At 39.7% G+C, this 19,121-nt stretch overlaps 1 protein-coding gene across 2 annotated transcripts in view; it reads left to right on the forward strand.

The window, feature by feature from the left end:
* Positions 1-19,117, forward strand: part of ARHGAP10 (Rho GTPase activating protein 10) — a 150,031-nt gene extending 130,914 nt beyond the window's left edge. The window contains exons 21-23 of one of the 2 annotated variants that reach the window (XM_068942254.1): positions 7,740-7,871; positions 9,335-9,426; positions 18,324-19,117. In XM_068942254.1, the coding sequence (XP_068798355.1) occupies positions 7,740-7,871; positions 9,335-9,426; positions 18,324-18,412 (313 nt within the window). In that variant the 3' untranslated portion in view covers positions 18,413-19,117. The remainder of the gene's footprint in view (positions 1-7,739; positions 7,872-9,334; positions 9,427-18,323) is intronic. The other variant, XM_068942253.1, reaches the window with a different exon arrangement.
* The last annotated feature ends 4 nt before the right edge of the window (positions 19,118-19,121 follow it).

A 19,121-nucleotide genomic window follows, 5' to 3' on the forward strand; every position in this document is an offset into this window, starting at 1 on the left:
TTTATTTGCCAAATTTCATTGAAAAGAAAGAGGTAGAAGAAGGACAGGACCTACCAAGAACAGGAGGCTAGGAATTACTTATTTAGGATTTGCTTATAAAGGAAAGTGAGTTCTCAGGAAGCTCAAGTGCGAGTTTATAGCATGAAAGATACTATAGACCAATTGCATGTGTGAATACTTAGCGCTACATCTATTTTAAAAGTAGAAGAAGCCTGAAGTTTTGAGCAAACACGCTTAATGCAGTGTGAACTGTAGAGTGGTGTTGCAAAGTGTTCAGCAGTATTTGCTTAAAGGCACTGGTGTTGCTACTCTTTCTCGCTTCTTAAAGTAGTGCATGTGGCTAGATTTGGATTGTGGGGTGGTAGTGTTTGGTTCTTTGTTTCTCACGCATTTTTTGGTGAAGATTATACACCAACCTGGTTAGTTCCCTTTATCCAGGTTGTAGCTGAATCACACAGATGGCTATGCCGGTATACGGTGTTCCAAGAAACACCTTATAGTGTCACATCACAGCATAGAAGAGTCCACAGAGAGCGTTAGTGTGAAGCAGCTAATGCAGTGAAATTAATCCTCTGGTTTAATGTCATGGTCCTACCCAGGCTTCTGATTTTTCTATTGCATTTCTCCGAAAAGGAAATAAATCTGCCACATCTTTTTTGCAAGAGGCCTGATAGCTCTTTGCTGAAGGATGTGGCTTTGACACTACTTTCTGCCTTCCTGATTGGCAGTGAGACAGAATTTGATTACTGTGCTGCACAAAACCCAAAATTCTAGCTTCTCAAAATACATAATTTCCAAAGAGGGGTTCAGGATTTCAGATACGATGAAGTTGGCTAGCTTTTCTAAACAGTCCCAAACTGTTTGGGTAATGGTGTTGGTTTTGATATTGCAGGTTGTATTGGAAGGGTTTACGCACAGCTCTTAAAGTGCTGTTGAACTGTGGAAGAATAGTCCATCTTCAGTTTTACATGCAATTGAAAGCCAATGATACATAATTTAATTTTCAGTGAATGTATTATCGCTTTACACATGCAAACAATATATAGAAAAGTGATATCTAAACTAGATATATGTGTGTGTGTATGTGTGTATCTAATATATCTAAACAAATAAATATACAAATAAATATACTAACCATTCTTTTTTCAGAGGTGCTGCTTTGCCAGGAGGTAACTTTCCTGCAGGCCCTGCAGCTGCAGAGTCGATTTCCTCTAGTCTTAGCAGAAAGAGTCGTAAAGCAGCTACTTACTATTACCAAAGAGGGAAGGAAGATGGTGCTGAACTAGTGCTGACCTCGAGAATATTGACTTATGTTAATTCACAAGCTCAGGTTAACTACAGTAGTTCCAGTATTTCAGAGCAGGGGGACTAGTTTCGCTTATCTTGACCTTCAGCCATCAGGATGGTGTTTTTCATCGGGCTTTCTATTGGCTTCCCAGTGGGCCTGAACAGTTATCGATGTGAGGTCTTCCTTATTCAGTCTTTCCCAAAGTCCTGGCTGTAATGGCAGCTCACCTCTGATGAAATAGTATGGGTTACCCTTATCAAGATGACTGATTCTTTAAAAGGTGGAATACAAATCACATCTGAAAATACTGTAGTCTGCCTTATGTCTGTTTTCACTTGCCCTCAGAATGAACCAAAGAAGCTGAACACGTTGTGTTCCCTGAACTCAGTTTTTGTTATAGTTCATCTTTTTGAAGATCATTTTCTGATAAGGACAGATTTCTTACTTGCCTGGCCCCTTGTTGTCATGAAATCTTTTCTGCTTACAGTGTAGTGCCCTATGGCCAGAGCTTACCTACCGAGCTTACAGACTGTTTTATACCCTCCCAGTGCTGGGTATTCAGAATTGGGTCACGTTCTTCCTTTTGGTTGGCAAGTCCCCTGCAGAATCTGCATCACCTCTCTTCATTCAGATCGTGAAAACCAGTGTCTTGGACCTCAGCTGGGGGAGTTCCTCTTTGGGATCGGAGACTGTGGGGTCTTTGGGCCTGCTGGTGGGCTGGATTCATATGCTAGAACTTGATGACGTCCGATGGTTGTTCTGGGTGGAGTCGTGCCACAGGACGTGGGGTAGCCTAACTTAAGATGATGTTATCCATGTGTATGTTTACTTTGCCTCCACCTGTTTCCCTCTCTAAGCCTTTTGGATTTTGCAACTGGAGGAAATGGAATGTACCCTGCCCCTTAAACCTCTTTATTGAGAATGGAAAAGCGCATATGAGAGGGGGCACATGGCTTGTTAAAGCAGTTATGTTTTTGGGCTCAAGATGGTAAGATTTATAATTTTCATATTAGATCCCACATTAGGTGCTGTAGGAGCATATAAGATACAGTCAGGACAGTCTAGATACTGGAGGTACTCAAAGCCTGGAGGGAAAATAGAGGCACCAAAGTAAATGACTTGTAAGGAATATGCAAGTTACCCTTGACAGAGGGAAATGATCCTGTTTTGTTTTGTTTTTGTTTTGTTTTTTAATTTCTGTTGCAGTTCTTTATCGGGTCTCCTAACACTAGGATGTTCTTGTATATACAGCTCGATGGTGCATGCATGCTACATTATGGGCATTGTTCTTTAAAATCAACAAAGCCTTTCAGAAGGGTGCTGAGATCCGTGCTGCACGGCAGTGTCTGACTGCTTTCCGAGTCTTGGAGACCACGTCGTGAAGAAGCCCATCAGGGTTCATGAGATCTCAGGATGTAAAAATTCTCAGTGAGCAAACTGATGTTAAAAGAGCCATCAGATGGCACGAGAGGGCAGAAATAGTGATGTCCTGAACACAGCAAAAGTCTTGGAGATAGTTGCTCATTTTGTCTGACTGCTGAAAGATTCCCCTCAGCCTAATTACATCTACAGTCTGTTACATCTGTAGACTACATCTATAGTCTGCCTTAAAGTGAAATACTTTCTTTCTGTAGTTTCTGGCAGTGGTGTGAATTTGCAGTTTTACATAAATGAGTGACTTCAGTTTCAGTATCTTGACAACTTTTTATAATATCTGATGTCATCGTCTTTTTTTAATATGAGAAGCTGCTTTAACAGGTTTAAAAGGCACAATCCAGGTATGTAGCAGTGCTCCTTACTGGTTATGCTTATTCTGCAGTTTGTTTTTGTTTCAGCTGCCACCTCTTCAGTGATTCAGCAGTTTGAGAGAGGGTTTAGTGAAGCAGGCATTTCTTTTGTGTATCCTTTTGTTAAGCAAGCGCAGCATTAGGCTTCGTTTTGCAACCCCATCAAAACGGGCATATATAACTTAGTCATACGGTTCATAGAAAATGGGCTATGCCATCTCCTTGTCTCCCCGTGGGTTAGACAGTGAGGTACTCGGCGGCAGCAGCCCTGTGCAAGCAGGGGGGTAAACAGTCCCTGCGCTCAGAGCAGGGAGGGCTGGGGATGCAACTGCTGAGAGCTAGAGAGGCTTTCTTCTTCTTGTCTGTTCTCTGCATGATTCCAGGGAACGCAGCCCCCTCGGTTTTCCTAAAAGGGACAGCAGTATACTGTGCACTTACAGATGTACCTACTTCATTTTGTTTTGTCTGAATTATCATTAAAAAATGCTGTATCTTGAGAAAGCTGCTGTGGACGTATGCTTCAGATTTACCAGACTGGCACGAAAGATCATTGCACTAATACGTTAGCTGCTTTGCTGAAACTTCACTATCCAAGTTTAACGAAACCTCTTGTTTCAACGTTTCGTATAAATCAGGATTTGAGCATGCTTTGTGCAGGTTATATGCTTTAAATATTTTGGGTGGGGGTTCTTCTCAGAAGGGGCACGGATCAGGAAGTTCTGGCCTTGTGTTTTGTCTCCAGCTTTGCTGCAGCTCTGCCGATTTCTAGAATTTTGCGTGTTTCTCTGCTCCCCACCCTCAGCAGGGCAGACGAGTTTTAACAGGCACGGAGATTGTTGTCTGGTGGTGGGGAGTATTGGGTTGCACACTGAATCACAAATAGCCCGATACCTTTTGATATATTATGTCGTCTTATAATGAAACCTTTTAAGAACACTTTCATTGAGTTTATGTCAATCAGACATTGTGATATGACAGCTATGGGGCTGCCAAACCCGTCTATGAAACAAACCTTTTTTCTTAAGAGTTGCAGTGTAGATTCTTTTCACAGAGTCTCTCGCTCGCTCTGAAGATAAGAGGCTGCTCTCTAGCTGTGTTACCGTAGGAACGAGCCAGATAAACATCCAATAAAATCGTGTTTTCAGGAGTTTGTTTCTGAATATCAGCACAAAATCTCCAGCTTATTTTCAGTAAGGCCTTTTCCCCCCTCGTCGCTTCTCCCAACGTTCGCTATGCCAGACAATAGCATTTCTTCTCAGAGAGAGATGGTTATGTCAGGCTTTTTTTAACTTCCGCACAGGAAATACATTGCCTTCGTTTTAGCCCTTAGGAAAACGGATTTCTTGAACATACCTTGAAGTCAAGATGCTATATGATAAGATATACAGTGTTTTGTAATTTATCATCATCTTGGTAAACAAGACTTGCCAACCTGTGTAGTAAGGTAGCTTTGCTATCACAGGAATCTTTTGAAGGATTAAAAAAAAAAAAGAAGAAGAAGAAGAAAAGTCAAGTCCTGCAGTATGTTGCTTACCCACCACACCATTGGAACTGATTTTTCCTATTGAGTAAAACCTTCTGTTTTAATAATAAAATTGAGTGGTTCCTGAGATAGCCAAGTACAGTAAATAAAGAAAGGGCTGAAATTCTAGAAGGTGCTTAATATGTAAAGCTATTAAACTTTTTTTTTTTTCTTAACGTGGTGAAACTATTGCTATTGAAAGATGGGTTTTTTCACTGCTGGATCCTAGAGCATGATCTCTGGGTCCGTAACCGCAAGCTGAAGGTGACAGGCAAACTTGAGAGCGGGACTGCAGTGCTCTGCCTCCAGCTGAAAGGTATTAAGGGAGTACATCAAAGAGGGGGGGGAGGGACGAGCGCAGGGCTCCACGTACCTGCAGGCCTGAAGGGTTTTTCCACTGCAACTCTTGGAGTCGCTCAAAATTCTTAGAAAATCTGCCAGGTTTGTACATAGCTTTATATAATGCTGCCTGTAAAGGTCAGTGTACTCTTACTAGGTGATAGAGTACCGTTCTTGTTGAGTCTGTGTAGCGTGAAAAATAAACATGCCATGATACAGATCTGGATATTGTATTTCATCCCCTTTTCCTTTATCTGTGCACCTTTTCTCACTTTCTTTTTCTTTCCTCTTCCAAGTCGCGCAGAGAAACCGTCTGCTGTTTTCCAAGCATGCTTCTGAACGGCTGCGTTCCTGGGTCAGAGGACATCTTTTTAGAATGTTCTGGGTTTTGTTGTGAAAACATTAATTCTGTGTCTTATATACATGCAGTGTTTGTTGTTGTAGAGCTGATCATATAAGCTGCAATGACTAATATGATGCGTATTTTAGTGGAATATTTAGTAAGTGGAAGCTTTCAGTATTCACTTGTTGAAAGCCAAAAAACCCCAAATCTGAGCTATGCACTAGAGAAGACATTTGGTAGAAGAATATTCTTAAACCGTGATTCGTTTGACTTAGATACACTTTAATATTTTCTTGGCAAGTTACTCAGAATATTATTTTTCCATTTTCTGTAGTTTTTACAGGTTTCAGAAACAGCCTGACACCAGTCTTAATGTTGGAGTTGATTGAAGTAAATAAATAAAAGCACAAGGGAAATGAATTTTCTTTAAATGTCAGGGTTGTTTTAACTATAGTAGCTTAATCTATGTAAGAAGAATACTTCTTTTTATTCTTTTTTGAAAAAAAATTTAGTCTAGAGAAGATTAATTTTAATTCAGTAGAACAAGCAATTATACACATACACATTATGTACAGAATGAGGGAGAAATAGTCTACTTTTAGTCAAGCTTTATAAATGCTACAGCAACTTTTTTATCCTCAGTATTTAGGATAGAGAGTAAATACTGTTCACTTCCCCCCCTCCCCCCTTTTCTGAATAAAGTCAACTTTCATTTGAAGGCTTTTGTCTCACCTAAGGAAAAATTTTCAATGGCTACTTAAAAATGGGAGAAAAAGGATAAGTTAAGTAAAAGCAAAAAAAAAAAAAATTACCTAGGTGCTGCTCTTCAAAGGATATGTAGTTATTAGAAGATGTAAATAACTTTGTAGGGGAAAAAAGTGGCTAAGCAGACCAGAAGTCCACCTCCCAAACTTAAGCACTGGAACGTGTTTCTGGTCAGGACAATCTGCTTTTCCTTCAGTGTGCTACATAAGACTCTCCTTTATTTGGTAAATCTGATAGCTTTAAAAGCAGAACATGTTTTGATAAGTCCATTTAGTTATGATTCCAGCACGTTGAAGTTTCATTTTATTAGTGGAATTGACTTTAACATGCCGTTTTTGTGCGTTTTGAATTCCAGTTTCCATCCAAATGCAGCCTGACACAAATCCAAAGTAAAAATATTATCTTGTTAAATAAGGAATGTATCATTCACCATTTTATAATGTACTAAATTTAAAAATTAAAAGTCAGAATAAATGTCTGCTGAGCTATGTAATGGCTAGAATGAGTATGAGATATAGTGGCTAGCCAAATTAGTTTGAAAAAGTTGTATTTGTCTGTAAACCAAGTTATATGAACAAACAGTAATGATCCTTTCTTCTAGAAGGTAATTAAACATCCTAGCGCAAGAGAAGATTAAAATCAGCCAAATAATTTTTGTTTTTCTGCTTTTTTATTTACAATTATGACTGGAGGATTGTAAATCCCTTTTTGCTTTTGATCAGGTATGGATATGCACACCCACACAAACATTTTTGCCCGGATTTTTAGATTTTGGTGGTACGTTGCAGAATTATACAACCCGATGTTGGAATAAGTCAAAGTGATAAACGTTTTAGCGCGAAGTTAGTACTTCAGAGTAATGATTCCTGTGTGAAAGTTGTGTGTGAAACATTTTAATTCTGTCTCAGCTTGGTAGCTGCTTTCAGTCCAGCTCCTTTGTTCCAAGACAGGTTGACAGTAAATGTTTGCATTATTTGTTTTGTCTGTGTAGTGAAAGAAAGCCTTCAAGTGTTGAACATTTTAATTCGTTAAGATATAGGAGTATCTCTGATGTCAGTAAGGATTTTGTGCATGTTTTTCTAAAATTAATAGAAGTTTTACCGGTGGCTGCTGTTTATTCTTCTCTTGTAGCAACTACGTGTTCACCCATGAATTTAATCCACGTTTGAATGGTGCGTTCGTGAGGGCAGCCGCTGAGGCAATATCTACGCAGCTATGCGAATCAGACCTCAATCCAGAGCCAGCGTCGTGATTCCAATGTGTAGTAATAGCTGCAGCCTCTTTTGAAATCTTCCAGTCATACATGCCTTAGTACAGCACTGAGAAGGTTTTTAAATAGATTCGTCAAAACGTGTAAAAGCAAAGTGGCAGCTCAAATAATAGCCTGCTAGATGCAGTTTCGTTGTATCTGTCTTTATTAGATAAGGAGTGTGGAATTTTGCCTTTATGTAAGTTATGTCATGCATTTCAGGTAAATCGTCTTAGCCTAGGATGTAGGGCATGTAGGAGAAATACTTTCAAGGAGGAAATGCAGAAACATATGATGGCCGTGTCTAGAAAATCAGCTGAACAATGCTTTTGCTTTTTAGTTTAAGGATCTAACTAGTTGGTCTAGTAGCAAAGATTCAAACGTTTGGGTATGAAAAGGAAGTTTATTTACCCTGCTAATTCTGCCTTGAAACTATTTTCCCTTAGGCCTGGTCAAAGTCGCTCATCGATGGTCTCGTGGATGAATGTGCCATCTGCTAACGCAGCTGCTACAGATACTGCACCATCTTCTTTCTCCTTCCTTAACCCTGCCACAGCAAGTGAGAGAGCACTGGAAAGGTATGATGTGCACTTCAGCTTTTGCTGATTCTTTATTTGAATCCTTTTTTCTGAGTGTTTCTTTTTTAATAGCTAACTTATGTCTTCTGCAATATGTAAATAATTCTCTCAAATCCAGAAATGCAACCTCTTTGCAATTTCTCTTTCTACAAAATAACAGACTACTTTGTCTTAATTTTTCTTTAATCGTCTTGCTCTTAGAAGGCACCCAGATTGAGTCAATGGCTTGTTGGTTGATACCAAATAGAGTCTCTCTACTGCAGTGATTGTTATTAGTTTACTATATTGCATATAATGACTTTTAAAACACAATTTCTTTCTCTTCCTTAGTCATCCGTGTCAAATTCACGTTTCTCATCCTAGCCGTTTTGCCTCTGAAAGACTTTCCCATGACTTTACCTGTATCTGTGGTTTCGTTATTTTCTTTCATTCTTTCCGCCTGCTTTTCTTCTGTCCTGCTGTTTCTGCCTCACTCCATGTTGTTGTCCACCTTTTGAAGTGTCTTCACTTCTCCTTCCTTTGGAGGTCTTCACCGTCTTAGCTTTTTCTTATAACTCGTACAGTATTTACTTTGCAAAATAAAGTAGTTGGGTAATTTATAAATCCTTCCCAACACTTAGTAACAAAATTCCGTTTCTCATTACCAGTCACATTCTGTACTAGAACTACATTGTCTGTTTGACTGTAAGTTCCTTGGGGCAGGGAAAATCTTTCCCAATATTGTATGTGTAGTTGTTGTTGCCAGAGCTCAACAAAAGAGAAATGAATAATGTGGGAGCTTTGTCTAAACAAAGCATTGTAGGGCAGCAGCAGATTGTCAGTTTGTAAAAGCCTGATTAAATAAGATGTGCCAAAATTATTTATATATTCCAATATCTCTGCTTATGGTACTTGAAGAGATGAGTATTTTGGACAAATTCACATTTGTAGCTTATTACTGAGCGTCTTAAATACTCCTCTAAAAAAACTGTCCAAAGTTTTAGAAGCCTTACTGGATTTAGGACAAAATACCATCTTCAGAGCTCTGGTAATGTTGTATTGTAAACAAATATAAGACTGAGTCAAAGGAGACTTCTTTAAAGTGATAGTGAAAAGCTCAATTACAAGATTCTTGAAGAAATATTTTGGAAAATATAAAGATGATCAATCTATAAATTAAGTGTAGTATGCACTGTGTCTATCGATTTCATTGCTGATTAGCGCTTGGCAATATTTTAACTATAGTTAAAAGATAAGTTCATTGTAAAATCATGCGTGCATAAAGTTGGGACTGTTATATTCAGAAATGCCAACAGCAAGCTGTGAAGCTTCAGCTTTGCATTTGTGTGTATGAATTAGAAGCCTGTTATGATGCATGTGAGATTGTGTTTAAAGTTCTAAAATCATCCCCAAATGGGGTTGAAAGTGAAAAGTGTCTTTATTAATAGTGGAAAGTAACTGTATTTTGTTGTTTCAATTCTCAGTGTTGTCTACCGAAAAGCAAGAGCAGTTTATCCATGTGAAGCTGAACATAGCTCTGAATTATCATTTCAGATAGGAGCAATTTTTGAAGATGGTAAGTACTGCTTGTGTAAATATAAAGCAATGAAAAATAAACTGAGAAAACTTCTAAAATGGCTTCAGATAAAAATACAAGCCTAACTGCTATTCTGCCAAAATTGCTGGCGGCAAATAGTCGGTGACGTAGAAGATTCCTGGTACCTAGATATAGAAGCTGCTTACTGTATATTAAGGCACTATGAGGCAATGCCCTTGATTCAGGCATGTAGACACTTTCAATTGGTCTGATTTTTCCAAGAGTGCTCAAATTTGTGTTGCAGTACAAAAAAAAAAGGGGAGGGGGGGATTTTGGTAATAGAGACAAGCATCCTGGCCTATGAAACTGTATTTCAATGTGGTCTGTCTTTGTAAAATTCTGTGTGGGCTTTACTTAAAAGAAAAAAATCTGTTTAAGGATTTTCAAGTGAACAAAATCCCAGGTAGACAGGTGATCAGGTGACAGGAGAGAAAAGGGAGCATTTATTCTTTTAATCAAGGGATGCTTTAATAATCTGCAGGTACTCGTAGGAAGGGGAATATTTATTGAGGTGCAGAACGAGGGCCTGTGGCTAAAGATTTGCATGCACCCAAATGTTATGTTACATATTGACATCCAGAAGGTGCTTCCTTTGCTCAAGACTGTCTTGCTTCTCAGTGAGCTTCCACAGCTCTACTCTTCTGCATCTGCACAGAGACTTTGAACTAATAGGAACAGTTTTAGTTCTTCAACTAAAAGCAGAAAACACCTGAGTTCAGCCAAATCATCACCCAAGTTTTGTGCAGACTGAGCGATTCTAAGTGATCTGGGAATTACATTCTTAAGAATCTTGTGAGTACTGAGACCAGTATTGTAGTCCCTCTGTCTGTCAAGTGGCAGGGGAGTACTAAGGGACATACTGGCCTCTAAAGAATCTGGAAATGCTGCAGTGATGCCTTTTTCATCCATTGCCAGCTGTTCAGTTTGCTCCCAGGTCAGAAACGTGGTATGTGCTTTCCAATGGGAGAGTGGTATTTGATTCTGCATGACCAAACATACTTACGGTATGTACTGCAAAGTCATTCAGCTACCACATGAGAGAATCATCATTTATATGTCCTGTAGAGGAGGAGTATCACAAATTCCCAGCTTACATCCAGCAGGAAAAAGAAAAAAAAAAAAAACCCACAATCTAAAGCAGCTAGAAAAAAATCCACCTGCAGGCATTAAAAAACTAACTAAATATGTCTTATATTTCCCCAAATGCACTCTGGTAACTCTGTTAGCACTGGATCAAAAGTGTGTGGGGGGAAGTTTCTCATAAACAACAATCTTTTCATCCCCTCCCCGACCCTCAACAGAATGTTCCTAATTTTTTAACAAGCTGAAGCAAGTAGGGAGCTCAGTCGAATCTTTTTTTTTTTTTCCCAACATACATAACAACAACAACAAAGATCACACAGACATACGCGTCCCTTTCCCGTTCTTTGTGATGCTTAATTTAAAGCAGAGCTATCATACATTATAATGCAGAAATGCATTTATGTCTGTGTCTCCTCCCAGATAAAGAAATAGTAATAGTAGAATAGCATTTCTGCCTTTTTTTGCAGTATAAGGTGATCTGGGGTCCCCACTGGGTACCCGCACCCACTTTACAAAATCATACTTGGTGTTTCCTGTCAGAGAACTGCCTTGCAGGCAAATCATGTCTGAATCACGTTAGGTGGGAAACCTTTTAAAGATAAATTAGCTAAATGATTGCTCCTCTTACAGTCTATAACACCAGTTATTTTAATTCAAGTTTTTTTAAAACATGACTGATAGGAATCTTCAGCAGACAGAGAATTGTGCACAATTAAAAATCCGATGCATGGAGGTAGATGGGGGACCCAAGACAGGCTTTTCTAATGCAGAACGCCAAGGGTTGCACTCCTGATTATGTTTTGAAATCCTAATTGCAGATCTGCAATGGAGGAGGTCATGTTTCCTTAAATATTATTTGTTTTGATTTATTCCATTGTATCCTGGTTGCTGTATAAGCATTGTCCGTACCCTGCAGGAGTTTCAGCATAAGGTGTAAGGTGAACTGTGGATGAAGAGGGAAAAGGAGACCTTGCAAGTAATAAGGCAGTAACTGGACATACATGATAAATTAATGTTCGTTCCATAATGATTCCTAATTGGCTGTATCATGGATAGGCTCTGTCGGTGAGGAAACATATCCTTATTAAAAGTGCCAAGCAGTCTCCGTATTGCAAGCCTCCGAAGTGCCTTCACAGAGGCCTCTTTCTCTTTTTGCACTAGGCACCTTTGTGTCTGTGCTGGAATCAGATTCCAGTGAATCAATTCAGGTTCTTTACTTACTCAATTTAAATTCCCATATGCCCTAATAAAGCCCCCAAATGAAGAATTAAAGTAATAATACATCAATTCTGCTGCTCTACCAATAACCTTAACTATCAAAGTGACAGCGCATCAATCAAGTTGACATACAGCTAGTATCAGCCATTAAAGTAACTTAAATTAATGTCTGCTAAAAAGTGCTGCTTCCATTAGGGAAGGTTTTATCTATTTCTCCTTTCTCCACCCCGCCTGTCTCACTTTTCTAATCCTGTCTTTCACCTCTTGCTGCTCATTTGCTGGGTTTTTTCCTTCCTCTTCCCTCTCTGTTCTTCGGCGTTATTTCGTTCTCTTTTTCTTTTCCCTTCCCTCTTCTTCTCCTGCTTTGTCTCTCTTGGCCCATAGGTGTTGATTGGGGTAGCTTTCTCCTATCAGTTATTATCCTGGATGAATCTTTCTGCTGTTCTGGCCTGAGACAGGATAATGGCATTTAGTAAAGTACAGTCTTGCAGCTGCCATAGCTGCTGAATGTAATATTGGTGGAAGGAGGTAAGAGTTTAACCTTTACTCATGTCTCCATTTTCCCTTATCTACCTGGGGAAAAATATTTACATCTCAGACTGATGAGGTTAGATTTACTAACATTTAAATTAGGTTTTACATCACCTACTAGGAATCTGAGCACTTGCATATTCAGGTGTTTTCAGTGTTACCTGTACATTGTGCTACCCCAAGTCCCACAGTCTTGCCATTAAAGTGTCACAGACTATAAGTGCTAAGGCACCAGCTGCTAAGTTAAAAAGAAAAACAAAAGTTTTCTATTTAATTGAATTGTGTAAGAAAATGAATAATGCAATCTGAACAATATCCACTGATTTTTTTTTTTTTTTTTAAATCTTCATTCAATTTGCCTTAGGCTGTGCCAATGTTTTTATTTCCCAGTTGCTACAGGCTATGTTATTGACAGCACATAACAATATCATTCAAGTGGTTGGAGGCAAAGCTTGAAGATTTTGCAGCTGGATAAGGGCACATATGGGAAGAAGCGGAGTATGATTTGAGATTGTGCGAGACACACACTAGTTGCATATTTTTGTTGAAGCAGTTATTCCTAATAATCAAGGAAAGAATAATCAGGCTTCCTGGCACTGAAACCTTGCCAGCCTTGGAGCCAACGGTTATTAAATTTCTGGTTCTTGAAAGAGACTGCTTTGAAGTCAATAAATTGGAATTTCACTAGGGAAAAGTGTTTTAGACATGGTAAATGGTGTTTACGCAACAAATATTCTGTGTCAGTATTGCTAGCAATTCTACAGAAAGGTTTCCTGAAAACTTGTCAAGATAGCTCTCGTCAAAGCTTTTCACAAATTTTTAAATCAAGTTTTAGAGAAGAGAGCATGTGGGGAAAACTGACAAAAGTGTTCTGTTACAGTAATTTTCTCAGGAAAGATGTGGCATCCGCTGTCCCTACCATGTGTGGTAGGAACACAGCAAGCAGAGTGCAGTGTTGACACAGCCTTTGTCTTCCCCCTCTCTCTCCTGATGTAAAAAAGTGCTGGCCTTAGTTAACCTGCCTGGTTTTGACTCCAAGGCTCTGTCTTCCTCATTATTCGTGCTGTGGCTTCTGGACCGCCTTTATGGTGTTGACCAAATGAAAGATGTACATCAAAGAGAAGTAGTACTCCTAAAATGTTATATTGTATTATATGTGCAAATAATTCTTTTGTTGAGGTGAAAACAAGGATAAAGCTACTTTGTACTTTTTTCATCTGCTGATTTCAAAGCACTTAGAAACGCTCATGTGCATTAATTATCTCGATTTTACAGCTGGAGAAACTGAGTGTACAGGTTGTGGACAGATGTTCTCCTTCCTAGATCCCTCCATACCATTTGGAGATAGTCACCTTGAACTACTGCTGACAGTCACAGCTTCACCAGTAAAAAGGATCAGATGAGTGCTGCCTAATTCCTGCTGAGTTTGCTAGAAGTTTTAAAAAGCTACTGAAAGTAATTTGACCTTAACCAGTCTGACTTTGCCTGACATAGAGCAGGGAGCACTTCCTTCTGCCAGCAGCACTGTGGAAGCAGTGGTCTCCAGAAGAGGAGAGATAATGGAAAGCTGAGTGATTAGATGGAAGACGTTTAAATGAACGTGTTTTACCTTGTAGTTAGGGCTATCTGAGTGTGGGTGCATGGGCTGTCACAGAGTTCAGCTGACAGGTGGGATGGGGTTCAGCTCAGGAGTAAGACTCCAGATCTAGATGTCTACATACATGTCTCTGAGTGCCATTACGGCTCAGGGAGCCCAGAGCAGCTCAGCAGACCAACCAGCCACTTGCTGCTGTTTTCGGACAAAGCCCAAATTGTTCTTTGGGCTCTTTCTATTCGTTTTATTGACTAGAATAGAATGAACATTGGCTATACTGGGAGCTTAGCCACTTCTGCGTTTAGAAGTCCCAATCTGCAAGCTGGATTCTGCCTTCACTACTTTGTCATGGTGCATCAACCTGTTTGCTCTTGTTCACGACTCTGAGCCCCTAGAAGCAAACTGCTTTATTTGTGGTCACGCAGGAAATCTTCAGCAGAGCCAGGAGAAAGATCTCTCGACTCTAGTCCCATGTTCTGTCCACGGGATAATTCTGCTTCTCACGGCAAACTTAAGGATTCCAAAATGACTTTGGAAACAGCAAGTCTTTAAATTTCAAATTCCGTGCTAACCCTAAGCACGCTAACTGTTTATGCATTTCTGCTGTTCAGCTTTACCCATAGGGATTGCTTCAAACGTTTCTAAGCATGGAAGGCTTGCAAGCACATTTTGTTGCTTTAATTTAATTTCCTGGTGAAAAATTGGCCGGTAGGACTGAGTTCTGTGAAAATGGAGTTTGGTTTTGCGGTGAGATTTCTGTTGCCCACAGAATGTAATCCTCATTTATGTAGTTTGTGGGGTCGTTATTTTGTTTGGTAAAGTAGTCCATTAGCAACGGAGGCCCTCTTATGCCAGGCGGCATGCATGCTAGATTTCCTCCCCCTTTTCCTCTTCCTCCCCAAACAGCTGATTTCCACAAAAGTCCTGTAGAGCCTGATTCAGTCCTGCAAAAGTCGGCGGCATGTAGGCAATGGAATACCGCTGTTGTGGAAGTGAGTCTTATAAAAGAGACCCATAAAAAAAGGTTTTGAGTTGTCAAAGCAGAACAAGGTCTACTGCAGGGAAGGCTGTCAGCACTGGGTCTCTGGGAAGAGCTTCTTGCAAATTCTGCGTATTTGCAGTTAGGTAATGATAACATTGGCAATATTGAAGCTATTTCCGATGGAGCGTATAAAAAAAATAAGAAGAAATGCTGCAAATGCCAAGTTAACCTTACTGTTTCTCTTGGTTAGGTGAAATCAGAAAAGCTTTTACTTAGAGATCTCATTGCGAGTTGAACATCTGTTGATTTCATTTGTCTGTTTGGCTTTGGACCAGTTTCTCTGTAGGGCTTCGAGTCATACGGATGGTCAGACTTCCTCCTCGTGTACTGTTCGCCTCCAGTAGCGGGAGGCAGCGCAAGTGGCCTTGTAGCGGGTGACAAGGAAGGTGCTGTTCCCCTCTGGACTCTGCAGTTTGCTGCTGTTTCCACTGCCCTCAGAGCTGATGGCTTCTGAGGGTTGTGCCTCGGCTGGTCTTGCTGTGCAGTCTGGCTATATCCTCGTGAAACCTTGCTGGGCTGCACTGAACTTTCAGTTCTCTGCTCCATGTCTTTTACGCTACAAATATTTCCCCTCCTGTCTTTAGCCAATGTAAGACCTAGTCCTATGGGATGTACGGTCCTATAACAAGTAGTAGTTTTAAGGCCAAATGTGTAGTTTCTGCAGCAAGGTATTTTTAAATGAGGGAGGCCTGAGAAAGTGCGAAGAACTGTCATCATTTTTGATTGAGAGGAAATGACAGAAAGGGGACACTATAGAAGATCTTGTCTTGAGCCGGATATTTCTGCAGAAATAACCTGTGTTGTGGGTTTAAAAAGAGCTGTGCATGATAGCAAAATGTCGTGTGTGTGTGTGTTTTTAATGAATGTTGTTGTACAGTATACTTAGGAAATAGATTAGCAGACAGGATTGTTGGAGCTTAAAATGGCTTTACATGTGGACAACTTCCCCATTAATATCGTTTGCCCACAGAAGGCAGTGATGTATGTGGGTATCTTAATTGCACAAGGCGATTTAAACCTTAAAAGGGGGCAGAATTCTTACCCCCTCCGACAGTTGCCACAGCTGTTAAATATTATGAATTGCTGCTTAAAAGAAGTCTGATCTGTAAAAGTGGTGATCTCGTGTGTTACCTGTGTGCTAATTCTTTCTTCAGTCTTCATAGTGTCTACAAGAAACTTCTGCTAACACGTAGCAAAGCCCCGAGCTGTGCGTAACGTGCATGGGTGATGCTTAATTTCCGAAGCACAGGGCTCGGTTGTGCCTTCCGTGTCTAGTGTTCTGGGGTCAAGATGACATTTGTCCCTCGAGTCCTATTAGTCACCCATTGGGCGTTATATCAGGACATGCTGCAGTGTGCAGAGTTCAGTATTATGTTATCATAAAAGTTCTTTAGAAAAATATTTCTTTTGAAATTGGTGCTGCTTCGAGCCAGGTGATTCTGTGCACTTGGACCGTTTCTTCCTCTGGGTAAATTTTAGGGTCCCGTCCAATGCGATCCCCTCAGGTGAGGGCTGCCCTCAGTTTGTACAGGCCTTTGGTTTATAAACACTAGCACGCCAACTTACAGATTTGCTTGTTGATGTCTTTTCTCCTTTGCATTCGTCATTTTGTTGAGTTTGCTTCCTGTAATACAGACGTGCTTCAGAGGCGGGCGGCGGGATGCTTCAGGGGAGAGCCCTTCTGGGCTGCCCCTTAGAGCTGCTTGTGCGTTTGCTCCCCGCGGTAGAATTGCAGCGGCTGCGGCGGAGTTGCTGGCGGGAGGCTTGCGGTGATGCCAGTGCTGCAATTTTTAAATGCATGTGTACTCTGTAATTGGGGAATAAAAATGGCAGAGGGAGGGGAGGGCCTGCTAATTATTAATAGTAGTGTAAGTTACTGTGTGTGCAGAGATACTAAAAGGTAATTTTCTGCGAGTTTTCCTTTGGAATTTTTTTATTGAACACATTCATTATAAAGATGTCCAGAATTTTGTTGTGAACATAATTTATCAGTATCATTTAAAAGCAGTGTAGTCTTCTGAATGTGCAAGTCCCTTGGAGGTATAGCTCTTGTTTAAACTGTACTTTCTGAGGCCCAGCCTCATTGCCTGGCCGTGACAACAGTGCGACACAAGAAAAAAACCGGGGTAAAGATCTATCAGGTGCCCAAATTATAATGCTTTTGAAAGTGAGACTTAAAAAAGATGTTGCTCTCCTTTAACTGTTTTCTAAAAGGCTGATTTCTAAAAGGCTACAACTCATCACGTTCCTCAGTGTGTTAGTATGGTGTTTTAAATAAAAGACTGACATGGCTGGCAGCATGTTTCAGCATTTGTCTGATCTTTTCCCTAAACAACGTCTCTATCAGGAGCACTGCGAGGATAAATTAATATAGTATAGAATATCATAGGTTGCTAAAAGTGTGGGATCTTACAGTTACAGAGCTAAGTAGCTATGGTATCTATGCCATACTCCTATAAGAAATTTGATAGGAAGCTTGGAAGTTTTGTAGTCTGTTTCTCAAAGAAATGAGGCTGTGCTGCTGCTTGTTGTTGCTGTTGTTCTACTGTCAAATGTGGTCAAAAATACACAGGAAACCTGACTTCACTAGTTCTGTTACTCACAGTATAAGTTGTTGGGGCATTTAGAGTCTTAGATGATTTTTTTCTTCTTTTAGATCCACTGAGTCCTTTGCACAAACTTTAATGTTAACAGTGGCAAATCACTTAGGGTGGCAGTAATGAACAAGGCATATCTTTCAAGGGCTTTCTTTGTGGTTTGTGAATAGTGTCATGTATTTATATTTCAGAGAGCTAATTTCACCATATGAACGATTTAGATTTTGTCCATTGGACTGTTCCACGATGTGTAGGTTTATCTGTGAAGAGATGATACTTCCCTGGAATGAGATCTGACTCGTTCCTGTTTCCCTGTCCTCCTTCACATGCTTAATTTTCATGCCGAGTAGCCTGCTATACCATTTACCTGTGGCTCCAAGCTTCCAGATTCATCAGCTCTCAGAACAAGTTTTTGGTCTTGCTTGGCTCCCAGCTACTGAAATAGTTTCTGACTGTTTAATATGAATTCTGTCTAATCTCCAAAAGGCTTCTAGATTTCCTGTTATATAAAGCCATAGTTTCTAAGCCTTTCTAAGTTCCATGAACTGATTGATTTCTTCACAGAGTATCCTGCACCTAAAGCCTTTTTCACCATATATACTTACCAGAAGAGTGCCTTAACTTGCATTATGCAAGTATTTTGGTTAAGTTAACCATCCTCGTCATCTTTCCTAGCCATGTTTTCAAGCTGGTCAGCGCAGAAGACTGGATGATTTTATGGATACTTTGCATAGTGTTATAGAGCTAAAGCTGAAAGTACTAATTCAAGCATAAAAAGATGCAGTAATTTTTCTTTCCTTTTCTTTTGTAGTGCAGTTTTCCAGAGAACCAGGATGGCTAGAAGGCACGCTAAATGGCAAGAGAGGACTTATTCCACAAAATTATGTTCAGTTTTTATAGCTCTGTGCACTGAACGCCAAGAAGGTGTACATGGTATCCATGGATTTTAGTTATAGTCACTTCTCTCTGCTTTTGTGACTGTTTTTAATCAACGAAGAGCCTGATTATGGGTTGAAGATCCTAATCTGTATAAGGACCTTAAGTATTGCCAAAAATGAATGCAAATAAAAGATTCTTTAAGGGGGTTTGGATTGGGTGGGGAAAAGAAAGTGGGAGGGGGGATATTTGGAGTTTTTAATAGTTTTTTCAGTTGTAAAGAACAATTGTGGTATATTTGTTTGCAAGATAACTAGCATTTTAAGTCAAGCATTTAGTTGATCTGTGACTCAACTATGAGTGGAAAAAGATTTTTTAAAACTTAGTGTCCTGGAGATTATGCATCTATATCCAGTATTAACAGAATATTACTTGGATTTGGAAAATATTGTTAGATAAAAAGGCTATTATGCTGATAAAATTATATTTCAAAATGGAAAAGATGATACGAAAGAGACATATCAATAAGTAAAATAATAGGTATGGAGACATGACATTTTTCAGATGTCTTCAAAGAACAGATTCATTTATGTTATGTGTGTGACTTCATTTATATTATTTTATAAAGATGAGACACATGAATTTTTATTACAGGCTCCTATATGTCATGGTTCCTTTGCTACTCAAAATTACCACTGTAAATGAAATAAAATATTATTTGTTATTTGACCTA

This window comes from Struthio camelus, chromosome 4, assembly GCF_040807025.1.
Source record: "Struthio camelus isolate bStrCam1 chromosome 4, bStrCam1.hap1, whole genome shotgun sequence".
In the NCBI taxonomy this organism is placed as follows: Eukaryota; Metazoa; Chordata; class Aves; order Struthioniformes; family Struthionidae; genus Struthio; species Struthio camelus.